Source organism: Mesoplodon densirostris, chromosome 18, assembly GCF_025265405.1.
Source record: "Mesoplodon densirostris isolate mMesDen1 chromosome 18, mMesDen1 primary haplotype, whole genome shotgun sequence".
In the NCBI taxonomy this organism is placed as follows: Eukaryota; Metazoa; Chordata; class Mammalia; order Artiodactyla; family Ziphiidae; genus Mesoplodon; species Mesoplodon densirostris.
The window spans coordinates 19,040,105-19,065,247 of record NC_082678.1 but is presented as its reverse complement, the minus strand read 5'-3'; the positions used below and the strand labels follow the sequence as shown (position 1 = coordinate 19,065,247).

Below are 25,143 nucleotides of genomic sequence, written 5' to 3'. Positions count from 1 at the left end.
ATGCCCGCAACAAGAGAAGCCACCGCAATGAGAAGCCCACACACCATAATGAAGAGTAGCCCCCACTCTCTGCAACTAGAGAAAGCCCGCGCACAGCAACGAAGACCCAACACAGCCAAAAGTTAATTAATTAATTAATTTAAAAAATAATAAAATAAATTAAAAAGAACACAGCACGAGAGTTACCCTCTGAAGTTTTTATGTATACATTATACACATAAAATGTACTAAGCAGACCTTTAGGACTCACTCATCTTGCTGAACTGAAATCTTCTGCCTGTTGATCAATAACTCATTTCCCCCTCCCCCAGCCCCTGGCGACCACCATTCCATTCTTTGATTCTATGCATTTGACTACTTTAGATGACTCATATAAGTGGAATCATCCTTCAGGAACTGGCTTATTTCAGTAAAGCATAATGTCCTCAATGTTAATCCATGTTGTTGCGTGTTGCAGAATTTCCTTTTTTTAAAGGCTGAACAGTCTTCTTGTGTGTGTTTGTGTATCCTGTCTTCTTTACCCATTCATCTGTTGATGGACATGTGGGTTGTTTGTACATCTTGGCTATTGTGAATAGTGCTGCAGTAGACATAGGAATGTTAATATCTCTTCGAGATCCTGATTTCAGCTATTTTGAATAAATACCCTGAAGTGGGACGGCTGGATCATAGGGTTGTTCTACTTTTAATGTTTTTTTTGACACACTGTCTCATTTTATTCAAATACCAGTCTGCTCACACAAGGTCCAAGAACACCCAAATAATAAAACAGATATAATCACATGTTAAAGATTGGTCTTCAAACATCATAGCCAACGATGACACGCTTGTCTATGATCTTGCCAACATAAAACCACCACCACACACCTCAGTGGCCACCAAACCATTGAGCAGAGCTTCCTTAACTGTGAGCTGTTGGAAGCTGCCAGTTTGAGCACTACTGACAATTTTTTTTCAAGCTCTGAATAGCTGTAGGGAACCCAGCAAGGTTGGGAGGAAGCAGCTCAACCTTGAGCAGCTCAACCATAGTGCCAAAATGTGGCCAATCAAGGCTTTGAGAAAGCCACAGCAGCATTGACCAGTGCCGGGACCTTCTCTGCGAGGTTATGGACAAACTGGGCCATGGTTCTAGGACGGAAAGTCCATCGCCCTGACTGGCCGGCCGGCTGAATGTCACCACCAGGAAGGCTATTTTTAATTTCTTAAGGAACCTACGTACTGTTTCCCACAGCAGCTGCACCAATTTATATTCCCACCAACAGTGCACAAAGTCCACAACTACTGAGCCTGCGCTCTAGAGCCCGCGAGCCACAACTACTGAGCCCACATGCCACAACTACTGAAGGCCGCGTGCCTAGAGCCCATGCTCCACAACAAAAGAAGCTACTGCAGTGAGAAGCCCGCGCACCACAATGAAGAGTAGCCCCCGCTTGCTGCAACTAGAAAAAGCCTGCGTGCAGCAACAAAGACCCAACGCAGCCAAAATTTATAAATAAATTAATTAATTTAAAAAATGCCAATACTTCCGAAGGTAGCTTATAAATCTAACATTATCCAAATAAAAACACTCAGAGGCATTTTTTTTTTCTCGAACTAGACAAGCTGATTCTAAAGTTTACGTTGAAAACATAAACAAGCAAGAAGAGCCAGGACAAGTCGAGAAGGGAGAGCGATGGGGGAGGAACAGCCCCATCAGATGTCCTAACCTGCTGTGAAGTCTCAGGAACCAGCCCCACATGCCTAGCACGGGCCCATGGACGTAAAGCGGAGAAACAGGACCCCACCATACCGAAACTCAGTGTACAAAATGCATCCTCTCAGATCTAAGAGCTGACAATGGATAATTTTTTTTTGTTTGGCTGTACCACATGCATGGCATGCGGGATTTTCCGAACAGGGATAGAACCCACGCCCACTGCAGTGGAGGCGTTGAGTCTTAACCGCTGGACCTCCAGGGAAGTCCCTGACAATGACTCTTTTAATAAATACTATCTGAGCAACTGGGCAGCCATCTGGAAACAAAGAGAGATGGATCCAAGCTCTCACTGATCACCAGGACAGCCTTCAAACGGATCAAAGATTTAAATTTTAAAAAAATGAAAATATCGGATGTATTCCCTTGCCCTCAACAAGAACAAGAGCCGTGGGTAGGCACAGGGCTGACCAGGAGTGGGCTGGACTCCGAATAAATTACCAGGTGTGGGAGCTATAGCACTGATTAACCCACATTATCCTGTGCAATCCTCAGATGGTTTATCGACCTCAGTTTCTTGACCGGAGGCTTAGAAAGGTAATTTGTTTAAGGTTACCGACCTGGTTACTAACTCTCAAAGCGATCCGTCCAAGGCCACCCCAGAGTCTGGAGTCCTCACCGTGGCTCCACTGCTGCCGGCTGCAGATAAGATTGACCACCACCGGCAAGCGGGTCATGGAAGCAGGGCACCGGGCTTGATGGAGGCAGGAGGGTGGGCTCACAGGACGGGTCAAGATGTGGTCCTGTGTTCGGAGTTTGGAGACTGTGGTGGAACCAGCGTTCACGGGAAGCAGGTCAGGAAATTGAGCAGATTGGCCTCAGATCAGAGAGAACGGTGGATGCTGGTGAAAGCCAGGGACCCTCAGAAGGGCTGGAGGCCAAAGAGTTGGAGGATTGGACCAGGCTCAGACTGTAAAAGGCCTTGAACACCAAGATCATAATCAGTACCGGTTCCATCACACTGAAGTTTGTAAGACATCTACAGATGCAGTCCCGCTGAATCCTCAGGCCAACCTGGTGACATGGGCTTGTTTTTTTTTAATTATTTAATTTAATTTATTTATTTTTGGCTGCATTGGGTCTTCATTGCTGTGCGCGGGCTTTTCTCCAGTTGCGGAGAGCGGGGGCTACTCTTCGTTGCGGTGTGCAGGCTTCTCATTGCGGTGGTTTTCTTGTTGCAGAGCACGGGCTCTAGGCATGCGGGCTTCAGTAGTTGTGGCTCACGGGCTCCGTAGTTGTGGCTCGAGGGCTCTAGAGCGCAGGCTCAGTGGTTGTGGCACACGGGCTTAGTTGCTTCGAGGCATGTGGGATCTTCCCGGACCAGGGCTCGAACCTGTGTCCCATGCATTGGCGGGCGGATTCTTAACCACTGCGCCACCAGGTAAGTCCCAACATGGGCTTGTTTGAAAACAGATGAATGAAAGGATCAGAGGTTAAGGGCCCTGACAAGGCCACACAGCCTGGAATAAAGCCCTGGGTCTCGTGACTCCAAGCTCACTCTGTCTCTGACCTCGCAGCATACCTACAGGCCAGGAGTATGCACTTTGTCCTCTCAACCTGGCAGCGGGGGAAGGTCTCCCAGCAGAAGAGGGAAGATGTGCTGGGCAGTCTGGGGACAATCGGGATCTGCAGGGAGAGAGACAGGGCGGAGGTCGAGGGGCCTGGGGGAGTATGGCCACAGGGGCCGTTTCCTGGACACCCAGCTGCCCCCGCGCTGTGCAGCCGTGGTTTGTCCCGACTCTGGCCTCTTCCTCATCTCCTTTGCTGCTTCCTCGTCCAGCCCCCAGGGCCCAGCCCCGAATTCTGCCGTCTTCCCTCTTTTGCAGAGAGCGGGTGAGGGCTCACCCAGGGCAGGGGCTTCAGGACCACCTCCACACCCACAGCCCTGATCCCCTGCTCAGACTTGTCTCCTGAGCTCCAGGTGAACACATTCTGCTGCTCCAGACGTTTGCCACAGACACCAAAGGCAACTGGTCCACCCTCCCTCCCCAGCGCATGCCAGCTCGCCCTCCTCCAGGGCTCCCTGTCTCAGTCGACAGCAACCTCAGGGTCCCTGCTGCTCAAGAAGGATCCGAGGGTCATCTCTGCCCCTCCTTTTCCTTGACAACCATGTCTTGCCAACAGGGCCTCCTACATATGACTCAGATCAACCAGCTTCTCTTTGCTCCCCCTGCCACCCCCCTCGCTCGGCAGGGCAACTGCTCACCAGGGGGCCTCTTCCGTGGCCCCCTTTCTCCACTCTTCTAGCCAAACAGGACTGTGTCTGCCCCTCTGCTTCAAGCCCTCCAGGGTGTGTCCTCAAAAGACCTTGCACGTGAATGTCTGCAGCAGCATCGTTTATGGCAGCCAAAGAGTGGAAACAGCCCCAATGCTCATCACTGTACAAACGGACAAAAAAGACAGGGTGTCTCCATACCAGGGAGTGCTATTCGGCTGTAAGAAGGAATGACGTTCTGGTATGTGTCACCCCATGGATGAGCCTTGGAAACATGATGCTGAGTGAAAGAAGCCTGCCACAAAAGGCCACGTATTTTATGATCTTCTGTATGCAAAAAGTCCAGAATAGGCAAATCCATAGAGACAGAAAGTAGACTAGTGGTGGCCAAGCGCTGGGAGGGGCTGGAGGAAGATGGCAAGTAACTGACAATGGATACATGGTTTCTTTGTGGGGTGATGAAAAAGTTCTAAAATTGATCACATAATCTATGAATATTGAACACCGCTGAATGGTCTACTTTAAGTGGGTGACTTGTGGGACTTCCCTGGCGGTCCTGTGGTTAAGACTCCGAGCTTCCACCTCAGGGGGCACAGGTTCGATTCCTGGTCTGGGAACTAAGATCCCACATGCTGCATGTTGTGGCCAAATAAATACATAAATGGGTGACTTTATGATAGTGAATTGTATCTCAGTAAAGCTATCCTTGAAAAAAAAAAAAATCCCAACCCTCCAGGGCTGCCCACTTCCAGCTCCTTCTGTGGCTACATGGCCCTGCTTCATCTGGCCCCTGCCTCGGGACTTGGTTGGAGGGAAGAGCCTATAACCCCTGAGTCCCAGTGTAAGAAGTCTCCAAAGGAACACACATTCCGTGAGTATGCAACCTCTCCTTGCTCTTCTGTGAAAAACAGATCAGATCTATTTTTCTATGTCTCTCAGATCCCACCTGGAGAATTTGCATAATGTGTAAATCCAGCATCTTAGGAGTTATTTCCCGCACACATAAATACAATTCCTCGCTCACTGTTCCTAGTTATCCAGGCACTTTGGAAAAGCCAGACGTTCTGACTTGAAGGTCACCCTGTAAGCAGGTCAAGGGGACAAGTGTCGAGGAAAGGCAGACCACTGTGCCCAACCCCTTCCTCCTTCTATGTGTCACCTCAGCAGCCCCAGCACGGCAGACTGCCTCAGGGCGCTGGGGAGGAGCTGTCACCACCGCACCTCCACATTGTCCTTGACAACGAGCTTCTGTTATCATCTCCCAGGCCACCAGGTGTGAAGAACGTCAGTCGGCGGCTGCTCTGGGAGGAGCTCAGGGAGCAGGTCGCAAGGCCACTCACCCACGAGAGCTTTCAGTCGTCAAAGGCGGCCGAGCCGGCCCACTACATCCCACGGTGCAGTCCCCCCAAAGGCGCTCACACCCAGACGCCCTCCCCCGCCAGAAATGACAGACCCAGGGCTGGAGGGGGACAAAGACACCGAGAAACTTGTGACCAAACTGGTGGTGCAAAAGCAGCCATTTTCCCATTAATTCTGAGGCTATTCTGAGGCCATGAGTCAAAACAGGGCAAAAAGCCTCAAGGAGGCTGACAGTCACTGCTTCAAGTTTTCACTTCAATGGCCCCTTCTGGAAACTTCTGCTGGCTTTTGCTCGGCCAGCCTGGGTGGACCCTGAGCCCAGTGGCCTCCAGCAGGGCAGCGCTGGGTCAAGTTCTCTCTTGCGGTCACTGCAGAGAAGGGGAGAAGTGGAGACTCTCTCATCCAAGCAGGGCAGCCACAAGCGAGGGAGCGTGCTGGGGCTCTATGTAAGAACAGGATCAAGAACGTTAAGTGGAAATTCCTTGGGTTTGGTTTCTTTTCTGTTCTCTCTCTAAACAAGTCTTATTTGGCCTCCTGTAGCCAGCGCTGTGGGTGGTGACAGGCCCAGTGTCACCCCGAAGCAGCCCGCTGGGCCAATGAGTTTGCTGTAACGAGTCGGGACATTGAGACTCCTTCAACATGGCTTATTCTGTCCTTCTGGCCTTTATTTATTTAGGTGGGAGGAGGGGACGAGAACCAAGCCAGCCGTGCTTAGTCCTTACGAAGCACTGAGACTACGCCAGTTTTCAAACCGCGGCCTGTAGCTTCTGTCAGAAACACCAGGCGCCGCTGCTGGTGCCCTCAACGCAGTCTGAGGGTGGGGGCTGGCGTGTGGGACTCTGCACTGGGAACATGCTCACAGGGGTTCTGATCAAGTGATGTGGGCATCACGCTTCCAGGGGTCCAGTGAGACCCACATGGTCCCCAAGGAGTGAGGTGAGCTGGAAATAAGGACACAAGTGTCCTGATCCCCTGACAGTGTCTTTAGGTTTTTACCTTAAGGCGAGGGGAAAAAAAGAAAAGACACAGAGTGAAGAATTCATTGTATGTTTATTATTCACAGTTAATCACTACCTACCAAATGCTACCCGCAAAGTTAAAGGATTAAGTACACAGGTCTTTTTATTTAAACACTGATTTTCTTTTAAATATATACACACACAACTTAGTTCTGCAAGGCTTCATGATATACACCAATTCCAAAATAAAACAATCAAATGGTCCAGGTGCAGAATGCCAGAGATTCCTCGTATCATCAGCGAGGAGAGGAGAAGCTAGTGGACAGGGGTGATGAGAGGCACACGCTCTGTCTGGGAAGGTAGTGCCTCCTGGGCCCCCGGCCGCTCCAGGCCGAGTCCGGCTCCATTACCAGAGTCCAGGGGAGACGCTGACTGACCACTTCAGAAGCCAGAGGCCGCCACCAACTCCCAGTGGCCCCGTTTTTGTTGTGGGAAGGGTGGGGAGAGGATGACCACAGGCGCACTACCGCAAGGGACAAGAAGCCACCAGGAGACGGACAGAAAGAGCTTCGCCACGGACTCAGCCTTCCTATCGTTCCCATCTTCCTTCCACCTGTCACTGCGTCACAGATACACTTCCTTTTCAGGGGGTCGGGTGGAGCAGCTATGAACACAGCCCGCTGTGAATGGAGACATGGAAAACCACCCAGCTGCTTCCTGAATGTGGCCTGAAGCTCACCTGGGCAGCTCAGGTGGGGGACACAAAAGGTGGAAGCCCTGAACAGATACCCCTAGCTTTCAGAGCAAGAAAAATGAAGGGAAAACGCTCATCCTGCCCGCACACCCCACCCCAGTGTAGGAACACGGTAGAACCTGATACAGTTTAAACCTTCCTGCATTTGAAACTTGCTGGCTCCAGAGACTTGTGTCTGGGGGTGTCTGGGGCTACAGAGGGGACAGACAACACCTGAGACCGCAAGGTCAAGGACCCTGGCCCCCCTTTCAGCCAGATCCAGTCAGATGCGGGGAGGGCTGTAACCCGATCCCACTGTGCCCTGGGGCTCCGGCTCCCTTAACCTCCAGGGGCTACAAATATTAAAGCTGAACCTTAAAGACTCCGGCTGTGCACAGGCAGGACGCTCACACCCTCATCTCACTTGTCTGCTCTTCCCTACCCTGTCCTCCCCTCCCCCGAGGGAAAAAATATTTACACAGAGTAGGAAACAAACTGGCTGTCTTTAACTTATTTTTAAAACAAAACAAATAAAAACCACCACTCATAAGCAACCCTTGAAATAAGGCAGAAGGCACTAAGACAAACAACATGCTCAGGAACACCGTCTGCAAAAGGGAAACCAGTGTGCAAGAGAGACACGGGTTTGGGGCCTGGCTCGCAGGAAGCCCTGAGGGGCACACTCACCCCCACTCCCATCCAACTCTGACACAACATTCTGGTGGGGGCTGGGGGCTGGCAGGCAGGTTCCCACTTGCCCTCCCTCCTCTGGCAGAAGCTAAAGGGCAAGGGTCGCCCGCTCCTGGCCCGCTCCTGTGTGTGTGCATGTAACGCAGGACACAGAAGCGGCTGTTCTTCTTTCTGTCATCCCGACTAAAACAGACATTTTGCATAGAGAAAGTATGAGCCCACGTGGTTTCTTTTCTTTTATTATTGGCATCAGCTAGGACTATATGTGGCATTAAATGTCATGCACTGATGGACAGAAGAGGAAACAGGATGAAAAAAAGGACAAAGGAGGAGGAATAGGAGCAGTGGTGAAAATTTGTAATAAAAACTCTTTTCTTAATTTATAGGTAAGTTTTGGCATTGTTATATCCAACTCCCCCTCCCACCCCCCCGAGTTCCAACCAAAGTGAGAGGGTCACCAGGTGACCCAGCTGGGTATTCTGAGCTCCCTCACAGGCTGCTGATAGAGGCAGCTCATGGGTTTAATTCTTTTGTACGTGTTTAAAATTTTTCGCTTTCTTTAAATAATCTCTTGACTCTTAGACGTTCCGGTTCACGGGGGTGACGTAATTGCGTGGAAACATGCCGGTCTGCCCGTGGCAAGCCCCCTTCCACCAGTTGGGGTCTGAGTTATCCATGACGTGGATAAAGTCTCCCCGACGGAATCCCAGCTCTCCATCCTCTTGGGGATCAAAGTCAAAGAGGGCTTGGACGTACGTCGGTTGCTGCAGAAGAGGGGCAGGGAGAAAACACACATTGCATCCCTGATCGTGGCCAGCCCCTCGTAAGCAGACCGGTGATGGGGAAACTGATGTGTGCCAGCCTTTTCACATTTCCTGAAATAACCCCTCACTTCTCCCCTCCCCACCAATTCTTAGTTTCCTCGAGGTGGGTGTCGTGCAGTCTTCACCAGTGCTCAAAACCACTAGGGTGTCCCCACCGTGGTGGCGGGTTACACCCCGGCATCAAGCAAAGAGCAGCAGCTACTGCTTCAAGGGGAAAGAACTTCGGAAACAGCCAGTGGGGTTTTGTTTACAATCCCAGATGTGAAAATGGTTTAGTTCCGATCACTTTATCACTTAGAAAATCCTTAAGGTTTTATACAGTCAGATGGGTAAAAGCTTGAATAAAATAAAGTGGTATTAACCATTACATGTGAGAAGGATTTTAAGAATGAGTGTGGACTTCACTCCCTTACAGTATGATTTTCCTCAAAGTTTACTTCCAGGCAAAGAGTATTTGAGGGTGTGTTAAAGACCTTCTTCCAAGAGACACAAGGTAACTAGCAACACAATGCTTCAGAGAAGCAGCCTCTGGAAAAGCCAAACTATTTTTTGTTTCAAACTTCAAATCTTTAACATGACTTAACAATGAACACAGAAGGTCCAGAAGTAACCTTTTAAAACAATGCCTGCTTGCCTGAGGAGCTGTTCTTAATTGCTAAGAATGATCTCAATGTCTCTTACGAGGCTTACCTGTGGCACCTGCTCTATGTCCCGGAGAAATATCTGCTGGTTTCTGGAGACGGATGTAGATCTGTGATAATCTACCAGCTCGTTCAAAGAATTGAACTTGACCACCCAGAGGAAATACTTTCCAGCCCCGTCTCGGAGCACCTTGAAGTGCTGTACATCGTTTCCAAACCTGGGGAGGGGCAGAGGATACACGTGAGAACAGGCCGGAGGGCTCTGTCCCGGCTACCCAGGGGCCACCTGACCACCAAGGAGGTGTCCTGGAGAACCTGTGTGCTGGCCATGCCCCTCACAGGCTGGGTGCCTGGGACTGTAGCACAACTTGACTTCCTGGCTGGAGAGCACCCTGAGACCCTCCATTAGCATGACAATTACCAGTGACAGCAGGAAGAATCCTCGCCAGACAGGGAAAGCCTGTCAGTTTGTCTAATTCTGAAGACATTTGTAAATAAAAAGAAATGTCCTAACCTACAGAACGCCTCTATGTGCCCTGCACTGTGCCAAATGAAAAACAGAACTGAAATCTTGTGTGACATTTGAAGACTACAAAAGATAAGATAGGAAATAAGGTGAGGAAAGGAGGGACTGGACAACTTCCAACAATTTTCCTGTAACTGGGAAGAGTTTAAAGTCATGTTTTCTACTCAGGGATTTTAGTTCTACTTATGGGGAAAGAATCTCAAAAGCAAAGAACATGCTGGGACAATAAATAAGGGGTCACCCCCCATAAAAGACTTCTCTACCACCTGGTAAAAAGGCAAATGCTCTCTTTACAATGGCCCAGAAAAACAGCATAAGCCTGGCTGAGTGGGAATGGCCCACCACCGTTGTGCTGTCTGCCTAGAACATCAGCTCAAACAAGGCCCTGCCTGTCCCGCTCTCTGCCGAGTCCTCGAGGTCCACACCAGCGCCCAGCCCTCAGAAGACGCTCTATGAAGATCTGTTCAATGAACGACTAAGAGGCTCTCCTCCCATCGCTGGTACTAAAGCGTAAATACTTCTTAACACCAACCCAGCAGGTGGCAGCACTGAGCTTTAAGGAAGCCACTGAGTACAAGTGCGAAGTGCCTAGAAACAGCACTATTTCATGGGAAAAACGGTGGATGAGGAAGAAAGCTTTATGAGGAAGAAGGACATACTGAAATGGCACTTCTGGGCCCATGGGAGCCCACTCCCACAGGGCAACGCAGGTGGCTTCTGAAAGGGGTACAGGGTCCCTAACGGTGAGCTGTTAACTACCGCAGTTTTTCCATTAGACTCAACACCTTGAAACTCAAGACTGCACACTCTTGAACCTCCTTGGTGCAGGTGCTTGTGTTGTTAGAGGTGGTTATGACATCTGTTTCAAATTTTATTTCTAAAGCAATAAACACATGAACTCTTTAGAGGTTTTATTTGATAAAACGGAATGGTCTGGGAGGTTCCCGACAGCCAGTGTACCAGCACGGGCGGGCGGGCAGGCAGCCAGTGCACGGTCATCAGACAACCGAACTCGAACTACCATGGGGTTTTTGGCCATCATTCAAGGATTAACTGCTTGTACTCCTTGTCCTCCGCTGTTCGATTTATACTCAGGTCAGTATAAAACGTTAAGGAAAACAGAGGCGGAAACACAAGTTAATGAGAAGCATAAGGACTCTTCCACCTCAAGGTGCTCTCAGCCCACCAGGTCTGCAGGTGTTTAATCAAGCACATCAAAAAGCCACTGTTTCTAAGCATATGGGAGTAAGGGGTGCACGGGAACTCTCTGTACCTTCCACTCAATTTTGCTGTGAACCTAAACCTGCTCTCAAAAAGAAAGTTTCAAAAAAAAAAAAGCCATTGTTAAAAGAGGGAAACTATTAGATCCAGTTTGATTTTTTTCATGTTGGGACTAAAACCTAACTGTACTAGAAACGTATCTGAAAGATACTGCAAATGTCACCTGAAACCACCTCCCACATCTTCACTGAGAAAAGAAACACAAAAAATTTAAATTTAAATCTACATTAAAGAAACCCACACTTTAACTGCACATTTGGTCCTAAAATGAAACAAGATACTGAGCTGATTTTTGAAACTGAAAAATCTTTATATTATTTGTAAATGGCAAATAAATTGTTTTATAGACTTCATTTAAAATGTATACTAAAGTGATCTGAGTTTTTAATCTTTGTCACAAACGATGAAGTGATTTGTAAGATTCCTAGGGGAGGGCTTCCTGTGATAATATATTAACTAGAAACGGACAGAGTCAAAACACATATGGAAAAATGACAATTTGATTCAAAATCCTTACATCACAGATGGGAAGTGATTAGCTTAGGATCCTCAAAGTTCCAATTTATAGTCTCCATGATTCTCAAGGTGGTATAACTCCCTGCCTTCCCCATTCCCTGCATACCAGCTCCATTCCACATTTAAATTTACCACTGGGGAAAGCAAAAACCCCAAAACCCCTGTGGTCACCTTTTAAGTCAGTGTGAGGCCTAGTATGACACTGGTAGATTTCAGCGAGACACCTAGTCAAGGTGCACGAGGCAGCTAACCTGGTGATCAGCTGACCTGGTGATCAGCTGCTGTTACAGAGCTATAGGAATCCCAAAGAGGGCAGGGGTGCCCGGATGAGGGAAGAGCCGTGTGTGTGGAGAGCACTGCAGAGTGGTGGGGATTGGCGAAAACGGGCAAGTATTTGCTCTCTGAAGCTCAGCTGCTGCTCAGCAACTAAAGATGGTTTTCACACGGGAATCTAAATCCAGTGCTGCTAGAGGTCATTTTTAAGAGGAGCCAGAAATTAGGATTTTAATGTAAATTTTTCTGATTTATAAAATACTGTTTAGGCTAAACCTCTCCCAGTTTGCCACCTTTGGTGTGTGTACCCAGACATCTGGCCTCTGGCTTCACAATTTCCATCAGCTGGAGAGAGGATTCCAGGCAATCAAAGTAGTAAATACTTACTTGACAGAGAGGGAGAAATCCCCAGGAGCACTCTCGCTCTCTCGGATAAGAAAGGCCCCATCGTGCCGCTGTTTGCTAAGCATTTCTTCTGCCTTGGCTCTGGGGATTTTGCCAAAAAACCACCTAAGGAAGGAAGGCAAGCCAGTCAACATCTGCTTCCCCACAAAGAAACGGGATATCCAGCCTCCGAAATGTGAGTAACAGAACACTCCTCACTGGAGGAAGGGCCTCCCTCTCTACCCTCCTGTCTCCACATGCCCCATCACGCCTTGAGAGGGGGACCATCTCCCTTCAACTGTCTCCTCCATTCCCCAGTGACTCAAAAGACACAATCATGGGCCACTTTCTATAGAGGAAGACACTTAAAAATGGGCCTCCTGGGCCAAAGCTCACTGGGCCCCCAACTGACTCATCAGCAAGGCAGCAGGGAAAGCCCTGGCCTATCGATCTGAGCACATGATGAACCATTTAAGGTAAGACAGGCCCTTCCTGCAGCCACTTGATAAGGCAGCAACCTTGCTATACAGTGGGATGAAGAGAAACGGGGGCAGGAAAGCTGGAAGGCCCAGAAGCTGGAGACAGGGCCACTTCTTGTAACAGCACAAAGGGAAGAGGTCCAGGTTGTGAGGGAGCAGCCTCTGCTGGTAGCTGTGCTTGGCCCTCCTCTCAAGGCCACTCTGCTGTCACTGTTTTCAGGAACCATTAGGAATGCCATGCTTTACTCTGTGCAGAGGCAGCTAGTTGCAAAATTCACTTTTTCATTTGGAGTAACTTACAGGTTCTTCTGCTCCCAATGCTAATTGACCTTGGTCACAAGAGAAAGTGGGTGAATTCGTGGAAAAGGGTAGGAGCACGTGGGGCTGGGGCTGACCAGGAGGAAGAGGAGGAGAAATCTCTGAAACAGCTTCAAGTCACAGGAACCTCACTTCTCACAGGAAAGCCACAACTAATTAGGATAGATGACTGTGAAAACAAGGTTCTCTTTGCAAACTTGTCTTTACTGTGTTATTATTTTTAAAAAGCAACGATGCCACTTGTAACTAATAAAGACCTACCTGCTTCATCAGACTCGTACATGGTAACTAACATGCATTAAATATACTTACTTCCAGGTGGGCCTGGAAGTAAGGCCACACAGGAGAAATCATGTAGTAACACAGCAGAACTATCTCCCACTAGGAAAGGACAGCTCATAGTGTTGAGATCACGTAAGTACTTTCTGTTTTCATCTGTGCTCTCTGGTTTACATTACAGTGCCCGTGCACTCAGTAGCCATTTGGCCGAGAGGTGGCGAGAAGTTCCTCAACAGTCACATTCTTTCCTCTTAGGCCCCCCCAAATCTTCCTACCAGGCAGGCATTTTCCTTTCTGCTTTCCTTTTTAAGGTATAAGTAATGAACATAAATTAAAATAGCTTAGATGTACGTGAAGTAAAAATAAGAAGCAAGACTCTTCCCTCAAACTCCCCAGAGGCAGCAACTGTTGGCAGTTAGATGTGTATGTTTGTGGACCTTCCCTTATGGTGCACAAATATACAGATATGGTGGCAGTATTTTCTTCCTCTCAGCTTAAAATTAACTCATTTTTATTTTCAACTAGGAAAAAAAAAAAACCTGTGGTGAAGCAAAGTACTCTAACTGGAATTTTTATAAAGATTTACTTTGTAAAAAACACCCATGTTATAAGCACCCAGATTGAAAAATGGAAAATTAGTTGGAGACCATTTTATTAAATAAAGACTTCTTTTGTACCTGCTCCCATTTTCACTAAACACACACACACTCCCTCCCCCACCTTCCTCCCTCTAGAGAAAGAGGATGTCCCACAACATAAGGGATATGACACTATGAGAAACAACTACCACTCTCAGTTAAAACATTTAATACCACCATCCTACACTTCCTTAGCATTTTATACTGTTTATAACTTTGATTAACTTTTTAATGGTGATATTTACGTGTGACTACATGGCTATGGTCAAACTTCTTAAAATTTTTTAAAAGATGGGTTTATACTACAATACAAATAGCAAGGGAGAAAGCTAATGGGAGAAGGCAGCTTATTTCCAATTCAAGTCTTTATTACATCCCATAGGCACCCATCCATATGCATTTAATGTGAAAAGCACATATTTGGATCCACCCCCAGTATATACAACTCATGTTGCAACACTAATGCCAACAATCATTTCGTAGTCTGTGTTTAATTTGTTAGCTCAAATGCTGTATTAGGTCATACTCCATTTTTTTTTTTTTTTTTTTTTTTTTTTTGCGGTACGCAGGCCTCTCACTGTTGTGGCCTCTCCCGTTGCGGAGCACAGGCTCTGGACGCGCAGGCTCAGCGGCCATGGCTTACGGGCCCAGCCGCTCCGCGGCATATGGGATCTTCCCGGAGCGGGGCACGAACCCGAGTCCCCTGCATCGGCAGGAGGACTCTCAACCACTGCACCACCAGGGAAGCCCAATACTCCATTTTAAACTTCCCTCTTGCTCCCTAACAAAAACTAAAAAAGGGAAGTAAGGGAGGCTGGGGAGATGGAAGGAGGGGCCTGCTACTCTGTACTCTCCCATAGCTATGAAACCAACACTGACCCTGTACTTATGGCCATCCAGTTACACAGCAGCCCTCTTAATGTGAAACAGGCCTGTGAGGCCCACCACTGCACAGGTACAGGGTGATGGTCTTTTCTGGCAATATGATTTCCTTTTTCAGAGCCTGGATGGATGAACACTGCCTGCGTTCCAGCTAGAGTCTGTGAAGAACACCACCATGGGGCCTGGATGCTTCCTGATCAATTATTATTCCAAAGTTCTTTACAGTGGGGAGAGAGGAGCAGGCATGAGAGTGACTCTTCCTAAAAAGCTAATCCATCAATCAGGTCAGTAACTACAACTATCCAAGGAAGGTGGCCTTTCCTATGTTCCCAACAGTCAGATTTGAAACGCTGATGTCACCTGAAACAATCTGAAGAGAAACAAGGATTTAGAGCCACAGGCATTTTATTTAATATAAAAATTACAGTCTGATGTTCTGCTGAATTCCCCTTCAGCCTGGAAATATGAAAAGGGGACTTCCCTGGTGGCACAGAGATTAAGAATCCGCCTGCCAGTGCAAGGGACACAGGTTCGATCCCTTGTATGGGAAGATCCCACATGCTACGGAGCAACTAAGCCCGTGTGCCGCAACTACTGAGCCCAAGCGCCCAACTACTGAGCCCATGCACTGCAACTACCGAGCCCATGCACCGCATCTACTGAGCCCACGTGCTACTGAAGCCCACTTGCCTAGAGCCCATGCTCCGCAACAAGAGAATTCACTGCAATGAGAAGCCCGCACGCAGCAACAAAGACCCAACACAGCACCCCCCACACAAAAAAAGGAAAAATGAAAAGGAACTTAAGTTGATTTTGTTATCACTGGATCTAATGCTGAAGTCAGCGAACTATGGCCCTCAGCCTAAATAAATCTTTCCAGTTTTGCTGTGACCCACAATCTAAGACTATTTAAAAAAATTTTAAAGGATTGTTTTAAAAAATTCAACTGAAGAAGTATATGTGACATGACAGAGACTGCACATGGCCCACAAGGCTTAAAATATTTATTATCTGGCCCTTTCCAGAAAAGGTTTAGCCAATCCTTGATCTATTTTGAGGACGATTGTAGGAATAGATGTGCACCAATTTTTGGCTTGTGTGGACCAAGATAGGATGCACTAGGTGACTCCCAGTAACCACTATCCAACTGCTTCTCCCCACAGGGTGTATTCCGTGATGCTGTCCACGAAAAGCCCACACAGCCCCCCCAAAGCAAATATGGACACTAAGTGGCCACAAGAATGAAAAACTGTGCTTAGTACACTTCCCGGGAATCTATAATAATCTCATGCTCATCTTTTGTAGTTTCTGCCTACATTTTAGTAACCTGGGCATGGCTGTGTGTTAATAACAGCCAATCTAACATCACAGGGACCTCAAATGAGGGACATTATCAATCCACTGACCAGGGGCCACGAATCTTTTCCACGTACGCCTCTCAAGATTTAATACTTCTGGCTTTTATAATCATGAACAAATTGGTCCCAGCCTTTGTACAAGAATTTGCATCTGAGTGTCAATTCAAAACTACTTACTGAGCTACTATGTGCAGAGGCAAGGCACAAGTTACAAGCGAGTATGAAAGCAGAAGACGTAAGTTCTTCAAGGAATCTAATATCTTTTTTAGGGGAGAGATCAAACTCACATAGTTACAAAGATACACGATAGTACAAGTTTCAAACAAAAACTAGAAAAATATACTTTACAGTTAGACTGGTTTTCTCCTTTTAAATCATTCAATGAAACATTTAGTGAGCCATTATAAGGTGCCTGGTTCTTCTTGAAGTATAAGAAGTTTCCTTGAGGACCTCACAGATTCTTCATTATGGAAACTTCTGCATAGGTATCTTCCTATTACCAAACTGCAGGGTAACCCAATCTCTCTCCAGGCTTCCTGGATGTGCTCTCTCAAAGAACTTCCCATTAACTACAAGGACATTTTACTATACCATAATTTAACTACAGAACCTAACTTCCCAGCACCTAGCATGGTCTCTGCACATAGTGAGAACTGTGCAAGAGTTTAGCGACCAAAACATGAATCCAACAGACAGTTTTAGGGTGAAGCTCCTGAAGCATCTGTTTTGTTTCATGGAGGCAAACCATTTTAGAACAGATTCAGTTCATAAGGTAGCATTTGGGCTCATGTTTAGTTGCTAGTGGTGGTTACCTCTAAAAGGGGTACATGTATGGGGAGAAACTCACATTGCTCTATAGTTTTCTACACTGTGAGTCTTTTATAATGAGAACTCTATTCATAAATCAGGAGCTTGGGATAAACATACACACACTGCCATATATAAGATAACCAACAAGGGAACTCTACTCAATATTCTGTGATAACCTATATGAGAAAAGAATCTAACACAATACTGTAAATCAACTACATGCCAATAAAATTAAAATATTAAAAAAAATGAGAACTATATTAATTTATTAATTCATAAATTAGTGGTTTTGAAATAAAAATACTGGAAGCTTTCCTAATTTGCAGCATAAAGAGGAATGAACTAGACCGTTGTCAGGGCCCTTTTGAGCTCTACAGCATTCAGTTCTATGTAAGATGATGTAACAGCTGTGTAAGATAAGATGTGGTTAAGATCTTTGCTCCAGTACTTGGGGGAAGAGAAATGACAGGGACACATCAGAACAGTGACAATGGGGGAGAGGGACAAATGGGCTGCTACTCGAGGTGGGGCAGTCATCTAAAAGTTTTATTTACCGTTTTGTGTTAAAACAAGTAGACACAGAGGATCTACCATTTCTTTGTGTTTCGGTGGCATTCTAGTCTGAGCATTAAATGCTTCAGTTCTCCCTGACATACTCACAAGAAAATGACTGCTTTTGAGGGAGGAGCAGAGACAGTAAAAGAGGTGGTGGGTAAGGGTGGGAGGAAGGTGGTCTGTAAGGGCTCCCAGGATCCCACCATGTCATATATCAACAATAAACAGTTCTCGAATTAAAAAAAATTTTTTTTTCCTCACCGCCCTCAGCAGCCTGGAGTAGGAGAGCGCTTTGTTTTCTCTGAAGTGGGAACACTAAAATGGAGGGGTAGGGCAGTGATTATAGTGTACATTTACCGAGAACCAATTATATGCCAAGTAATGTGCTCTGGTGATACCAAGATTATTAAGATATGGTCCCATAGGAATATCAAACATGTCAATACAAAACCACGTGATAGATACCCTTTCTAAAACTCAAAAAATGCAGAATTATGAAACACAAAGGGTTTCACAGAAAAAGAATTATGGACCTGCGTAACTGTTGTTTTATCATTTGAAGATCACTGACAGTTATCTAAAACATACACTATTATTGACTATTATGCTCTCATTATATACTCTTACTAACATGGAAAAATCAACGTGCTTTGTTAATTCCCTGAGAAGACAGAATAAAAAGTATGACACCCATCCCAATGATCTCAATTTTAAAAACATCGTTTGAACAAGCAGACGGGTCTGACCCTAGAAGGTCAGCAGAGCCCAACTTACGGATGTGGTTTCATTTCTATGTAATTCTTGGGGATGAAGCCGTCTTTCCCATTGAGCTCTGCCTTGTACCAGTTCTGATCACATTCTTCATTCAAAACCTGAAAAGAATTAAGACAAGGAAAAAAAAGCAATCATTTCCTTTTCACTCTTAAGTGGGTAGCCATGAAGATGACTATGTTGCCTTTTAGGTCTGTTTGTAGAAGGTGTTATTTGGAGTATTATCAGTTACATGGATGCAAAACTTCTTGTAATTTTTAAAACAACCAGCATTATGTCAACTCTGATACTTAAAAAGAAAAAGGAATTGTGTCTGGAAATGAGAATTCAGGTTCCCAAACATCTAGCATTAAAACCTCAGTAGAAAAGCAGAGGGAGGGAAAAATAAAAGATGAGTTTCTGTGAGGAGATTTCTGGAAAACAGCAAACACTGACACTGAAGAATAAAGGGAGAGAGTAGGTATAACCGCACAACTGGGCAGCAACAGAGAGAGCCTGAAGACCTCTCCAGGGATCTTCAAGCCAATTTCCAGAATCACAGAGATCCAATCTTGGGATTTCCTCATACTGTCTCTAGGTTATCCCAAGTATGGGTCAGCCACCATCCCGATGCTACCTGCATGCACAGCCATGTGCCCCTGTGTGGGAAAACCGTATTTTAATGAAAAAGCACGGTAAGTCCTACTTACTTCTCTTACCCTCAAGGGCCACGATGTGTCCAAGTTAGAGAATTCTGGAAGCACACCAATGGGCCCCATTCAGGGGGAGGCCCAGAGACCACACAACTGAGCCACTGCATTCTGCAAAGTGAAAACAGCCTACCCAAGGTTATGGGCTAATGAATCCCATGCAGATTTTCAGAACTCAAACGAGTGTGCTCTCCAATACTGACTTATATGCATAGGCTAGGCCAAGATACTATCATCTGCAGAGTATTAAAGGGAGCAAAATACGGACTTCCCTGGCGGTCCAGTGGTTAGGACTCCACGTTTCCACTGCAGGGGGCATGGGTTCGATCCCTGGTCAGGGAGCTAAGATCCCACATGCCACATGGTGTGGCCAAAAAAAAGGGGGGGGGGGGTGGACAGAATAGATCTAGGCATAGTATAAAAGCCACCCTTTGAATTCCAGATTTCTAACAAAAGGCAAAGGGTATAGGACATTTAAAAAAGTAACTTAAAAGAGAAAATAGAAATGTGAGCCCAACCCCAAAATGGCGAACACAGGAAAATGCTGATGGACTAGTACAGTGGTAGTAAATCTATACTACAGAGCAAAATTCTAAAAGGAAGTTGGTAAAATTCTTTACCAAATTATTTACTCATGATGCTGAACAATGCTGTACTCCCTGCCAAATTAGAACCTGGACTGCTTGATGTATATGTACTGACATTTCAAAGTGAGATACAACTTTGGAAAGGGCAGATAAGACTGATAGATACCAACAAATAGCTAAGCTGCACTAATGATGCCGACCAGTGAATTCACGTCTGAAAAAAGGCTATGCCGTGAAGAGTTTTACAAAGCTGGTGCCTATTTGTGATGCTGGCTAACCTCGGGCCCTCAGTGTCAGTCACTGAGTTTACATGTGCACAAGATAAGGTAACAAGCTACTGCTAAATCCCATCAGCCTCAGTGATGAAAACTTTTTTCTTTTCATCAATTTTCCCTTAAAAAATTTTTTTATTTATTAAATACTGCAATGATATAAATTAATATATGTAAAATACACTTATAATTTTAAAATCTGCATTTCAAAAACTGTACTGTGGCCAGAAAAGTTATTCTGTTGCTAGACAATTACAAAGCACACCCGCACACCAAGGATGAAGGTCTGAGAGGGACAGGGCTCTTAAGGCACTCCCTGCCACAATGACATCAACGTCCGACCCTAAGCACCAAGGTTAACCCACCAGCATCACAGAAGATTCAACAGCACAAGAGCAAAGGAGCTTTAGGCCAGGATTTTGTTGTCTACCAAAAAGACGGGATGGAAGAAAAACGTGGTCTAGTAATTATCTTATAAAGCATTATGGCCCATTTGGACATGAAAACAGAATAAGGTAATCACTTGGAAAAGGCCAGTTTTAATTTGTGACCAGTAACCTTGCAGAAAAGGTTCTACATGCCAGGAGTTCTTAGAACCAGCCACATGTTCTTCTTTTTTTTTTAATTTATCTTATTTATTTTTGGCTGCATTGGGTCTTCGTTGCTGCACGCAGGCTTTCTCTAGTTGTGGTGAGCGGGGGCTCACTCTTTGTTGCGGTGTGCAGGCTTTTCATTGCGGAGCACAGGCTCTAGGCGCGCAGGCTTCAGTAGTTGTGGCTCGCAGGCTCTAGAGTGCAGGTTCAGTAGTTGTGGCGCACAGGCTTAGTTGCTCCATGGCGTGTAGGATCTTCCCGGACCAGGGCTCGAACCCGTGTCCCCAGCATTGGCAGGCGGGTTCTCAACCACTGAGCCACCAGGGAAGCCCTGCACGTTCTTCTTGTCACCTTCGTTAGGACAGAGGCAAACCTCCCCCTAAAAAGACGCCCCCCGACAATAAAAGAAACTCCAGGGCAACTCCCAGATTTGGCACCATTTTAGAACTATGGTTTTCTGCAGAACAAAATTAATACTTGGTGTTTGTATGCTTTTCTCCCCAAGAAGGTAGGGAAATATGGAACTAATACGTTTAGATGATGATGATAATGACGATGAAGAAGAAGAAGAAGAAGAAGAAGAAGAAGAAGAAGAAGAAGAAGAAGAAGAAGAAGAATACTGGCCGGGTGGCTTGTGGGATCTCAGTTCTCCAAACAGGGAATGAACCCCAGCCACGGCAGTGAAAGCCCAGAATCCTAACCACTAGGCCACCAGGGAACTCCCCAATGCTTAGATTATTTTTAATGTAATGGCAGAATACATGGGAGGCTAAAATTTTGGTTCTCTGGAATATTCTAGTATCTAGAATATCACTTTGCCAGAAAGCCAAGGTGTGGCTGTGCATGCCTCTAAATCTCTTTACTCGATAATTTAAGAAAAGATTGGTTCTGTGGGAGACAAAGCACAGGAGAAAGAGTGCTTGCTAAGCCTGGGCCGCCTGCGATCAGGTTTTTCTACCCAGCTGGTACATCAGCTTTCACATGCAAGCCCTGAAAGCCCAGGATGGCATAATTTAAGAGTTAAAAATTAAGTTTTATTCAAATGCTTAAAACAGCAAAGGGGGGCTTCCCTGGTGGCGCAGTGGTTGAGAGTCCGCCTGCCAATGCAGGGGACACGGGTCCGTGCTCCGGTCCGGGAAGATCCCACATGCCGCGGAGCGGCTGGGCCCGTGAGCCATGGCCGCTGAGCCTGCGCGTCCAGAGCCTGTGCTCCACAACGGGAGAGGCCACAACAGTGAGAGGCCCTCGTACCGCAGGAAAAAAAAAAACAAAAAAAACAGCAAAGGGCACAAATTGACATAAGTGAATCTCAAGTAGAGCAGAGAAGGGCACCAGGACCAGATGTGGATGAGTTTGCACCTACAGAGACTGTACTGAATTTGCTATGGCTTTAGATGAAAGTTCACATCCTTCACAAGTAAGCTGTTAAAGCCCCATCAGAGTTCTGAGAAGGAGGAACCTGCTCCTATCACCACTTCCCCAAAACACAGGCAACTTACCAATCGCTCATTCATTACCTCTTAACAAATAGATGGTTGAGTTCGACCACCAAATTTTCATTCAGTTTTGAAAATTCCAAGGAATGTTTTTAGCTGTTACCCCACAGCTGCATGTTCTATGCCAACCCCCATATTCCCTCGAGTTATGACTTTGTAGCCATCAAAAACAGTTTGGTTTAACGGAAGCAGACTGATCAAGAGATGAGATTATGAAAGGAGGAAGAGACAAGTTTCAGTGAAGTTTTTATTTGCTCTTTTTCTGGTTGCAGAAAGACAAAGTAATGTTACAGCCACAATCAGGAAGAAACCTAAAAGATAAGGAATGATGTGAGGTTTACACGGGAGAATTAAAACTATTCCAGTCGATGGAAGGGACACAGTAGGTGCTTTTGAGCTGTTGCTAATGTTAAACTTCTTGACCTGCAAGCTGGGTGTTTTCAGTCTGTGAAAATTCACTGAACTGTGCACTTACGATATGTAACTTTTCTACACGTATATCATACTTCAACTGAAAGAAGTATTTCAGTCAAGAGAACACAGTAATATTATGGTCTAATTTACATGTAAGAAACACACACCAGGGCCTCATACGCCTCCGGTACAAACTTTTCACACCGAAAATACATAGCTGAGCAGAAAATAACAAAACGAGGCTTCAGAAACCTCCACCATGATAGTTTGCCATCACTTAACCTATGAAAAAAATTCCCAGAAATAAAACTTTCTTCACTACGGACAACTCAGAGCATTCCACATGTTCTACTTTTCTACATTATATAATTTGGTAACTTTATTCACTGCTGCCAACACCCCACCCCCAATCTGAGACCATTCTAAAGGCAATGCAAATTTCCATCTTTACTAATACCAATTTAAAGGTTTCCAAATAGTTTAAAAAAGAAGAAAGAAAAAAAAAGCCAGAGCTCAAAGATTTAGGGCTCAGACCCCTTCGGATGCACCTGATCTGGTAGGATTCAAGAGGCGAATAAACACATGGGTTCAAATTCAAATTTCACCAACAATGAACTATGTGACCTTGGGCAAACGGCCATTTTCTAAGTTTTGGTTTCCCATCTATAAAGTGGTGATAATACCTACCTCTCAGGGTTACTGAGGGGGTCAAATGAGAAAATGAGCAGCATAGCTCACTACAGAGCTACCGTCCAGCTGTTGTAGTGGACACATTTACTTCACAATAGTTACTTTGCCTTACACATTTAGCAGTATTAGATCTAACAAAACATGGCAATCCTGGGGGCTGAGTTTTACCAAATTAGGTATCTTTGATGTAATGCTGCCCAAGGGTACCAAGAGCACACGAACTAACAGAGAACTGGGATTCTTGTTATACTGTGGAAACACAGAGTACAAAAGTTCTGTGTTTACTTCAAAAAAAATTTTAAATGCTGAGTTCGAGGATTACAGTAGGTAATGCCCTTCCCCGTCCCTTCCCTGAACTCCCATAAGGGAGTTCTTGTCTCCCTTAAATCCTGGGAGACAAGAACTGTACTTGTACTTAATTTTCTATACAAATTACAGAAAAAAAAAATGTGTCTTTTAGGAAAATGGTAGATAAGAATTTTGTTTATAGACTGCTGTATTTTGAAATATGGGGGTATTTTCTTGCCTGAACATATGCAGTCATCTGTAAATAAACAGAACAAAACAAAAAGAAGGAATCATGATTTAAAAAAAAAAAAGCTGTGCAGTTCCAGAACAGTAGTCCCATCAAAGCTTTCAACATACATTCTAATTCTAACAGCTTGCACAGGGTTCAACATTTCTTCAGGGAAAAATTATTCAAAGTTTTATAGCGTTTGTGAAGCAATTTATAAGAAAGAGCATTTGTGCATAAAAGATAGGAACAATTACATATTTAAGCTCTTCCACCACATAAAAAACAAAAATACCACTTACAGCTGGTCCCTGCTTTACAGAAATTCTACATAAGCCAGTGAGTTTCCCCAGCTCTTTAAAGATCAATCAATCCCACACAAGCAACACTGAAATACTGCCAGGACTTGAAGACAAATCTAAAGAATTATGGTGACCCTACCACATAATTTCAAGTTCTTAGAAGAGGGAAGGAAAACACACACACACACCACACACACACACCACACACACACACACACCACACACACCACACACATACACACCACACACACAGTAGCTTTTTAAAGACTTTAACCCCTAAGAAAAATTCTACAGGGCCCTGGCTAGGGTAACAGTACTGGGAGAGCCATTTAAAATCCGTTCTCTTCAGTTGCCTGTTACGTATTTTATTAGAATGCTCTTCAGACTCCCTTAGTATGGATTACTGCCTCGGCCTCAAACTACACTGATTCATTCCTAACACTTTAAATAAGTGCTCTACAATCACCACCTCCATCTGTTAAAGTTTTTGCTCAACATGAAAAACATCTTGGCTACGCTGCTTGCTCTACTGTGCGCCAAAGCATGAAAAACACCCACACTGTAGATGAGTTACTCCAAATTTATGTAATGATATCAAATCAAGGGGGTATTTTTACCTTATGGTGATGAACTCTTTCAACAAAAGTATAATATCTGTGCCATGAAATGTGTTTTTAGTTCCCTTTGAAATGGGTATTCCCAGAAGATTCATTTCTTTGGGGATCAAGAAGCCCTAAATCAATTATTTACATCATTTTCCTTTTAAGAAAGGATTCTATTTACCAAACTAAAGAAATCCAAAGGGCATTTGTTGGTCAAGTTTACCTTCTGACCACTAGTGACACATGCTAGGTTTTGCCCTCTAAACAATTTTAAAAGGAAAAGAAAGAAAAAGAGGGAGGAAGGGAGAGGAAAGAAAACCTCCCAACTCCCAAATTTTTGATTGGTAAAAATCACTCATCACATATATACTGCCATTTGAATACAAACCAGTTACACCCCAGGAACAGTGCCTTTTTCCCGTTGCCTGAGAGGCTCTCTCTACCCTCTCTAAACAGCTGCTATCAATGGGGATCAGTTTGAAAGGGAAACACTGCTGGATCAAGAGGCCAAGCCTACCCCCCACCCTACCCCGCCGCCTCCCAAAGGTCCAGGTTTCATAGTTTAAGGTTGTCCTGGTTTGACCTCTATCTATTTAGTGCTCTGAATCAGTTCAAACACCACTGTTTTTCTGTTAAAAAGTCTTAAGTAGCCTTCTATGGATCCAAATTATTCTTAGTTTGGCATTCCACTTTTCAAAATTTGGCCATCACCTACGTTCAGCTCTTCCCGCCCACTACTT

The 25,143-nt window shown here is 45.5% G+C and overlaps 1 protein-coding gene and 1 pseudogene across 2 annotated transcripts in view; both read right to left on the bottom strand.

The window, feature by feature from the left end:
• Positions 1–799: 799 nt before the first annotated feature.
• LOC132478941 (ATP synthase subunit g, mitochondrial-like) lies at positions 800–1,124 on the bottom strand (annotated as a pseudogene).
• A 5,234-nt stretch (positions 1,125–6,358) lies between these two features.
• Positions 6,359–25,143, bottom strand: part of GRB2 (growth factor receptor bound protein 2) — a 71,320-nt gene continuing 52,535 nt past the window's right edge. For both annotated transcript variants that reach the window (XM_060081967.1, XM_060081968.1), the window contains exons 3-6: positions 18,248–18,345; positions 12,158–12,280; positions 9,224–9,392; positions 6,359–8,473 (exon numbers count right to left, since the gene is read on the bottom strand). In XM_060081967.1, the coding sequence (XP_059937950.1) occupies positions 8,288–8,473; positions 9,224–9,392; positions 12,158–12,280; positions 18,248–18,345 (576 nt within the window). In that variant the 3' untranslated portion in view covers positions 6,359–8,287. The remainder of the gene's footprint in view (positions 8,474–9,223; positions 9,393–12,157; positions 12,281–18,247; positions 18,346–25,143) is intronic.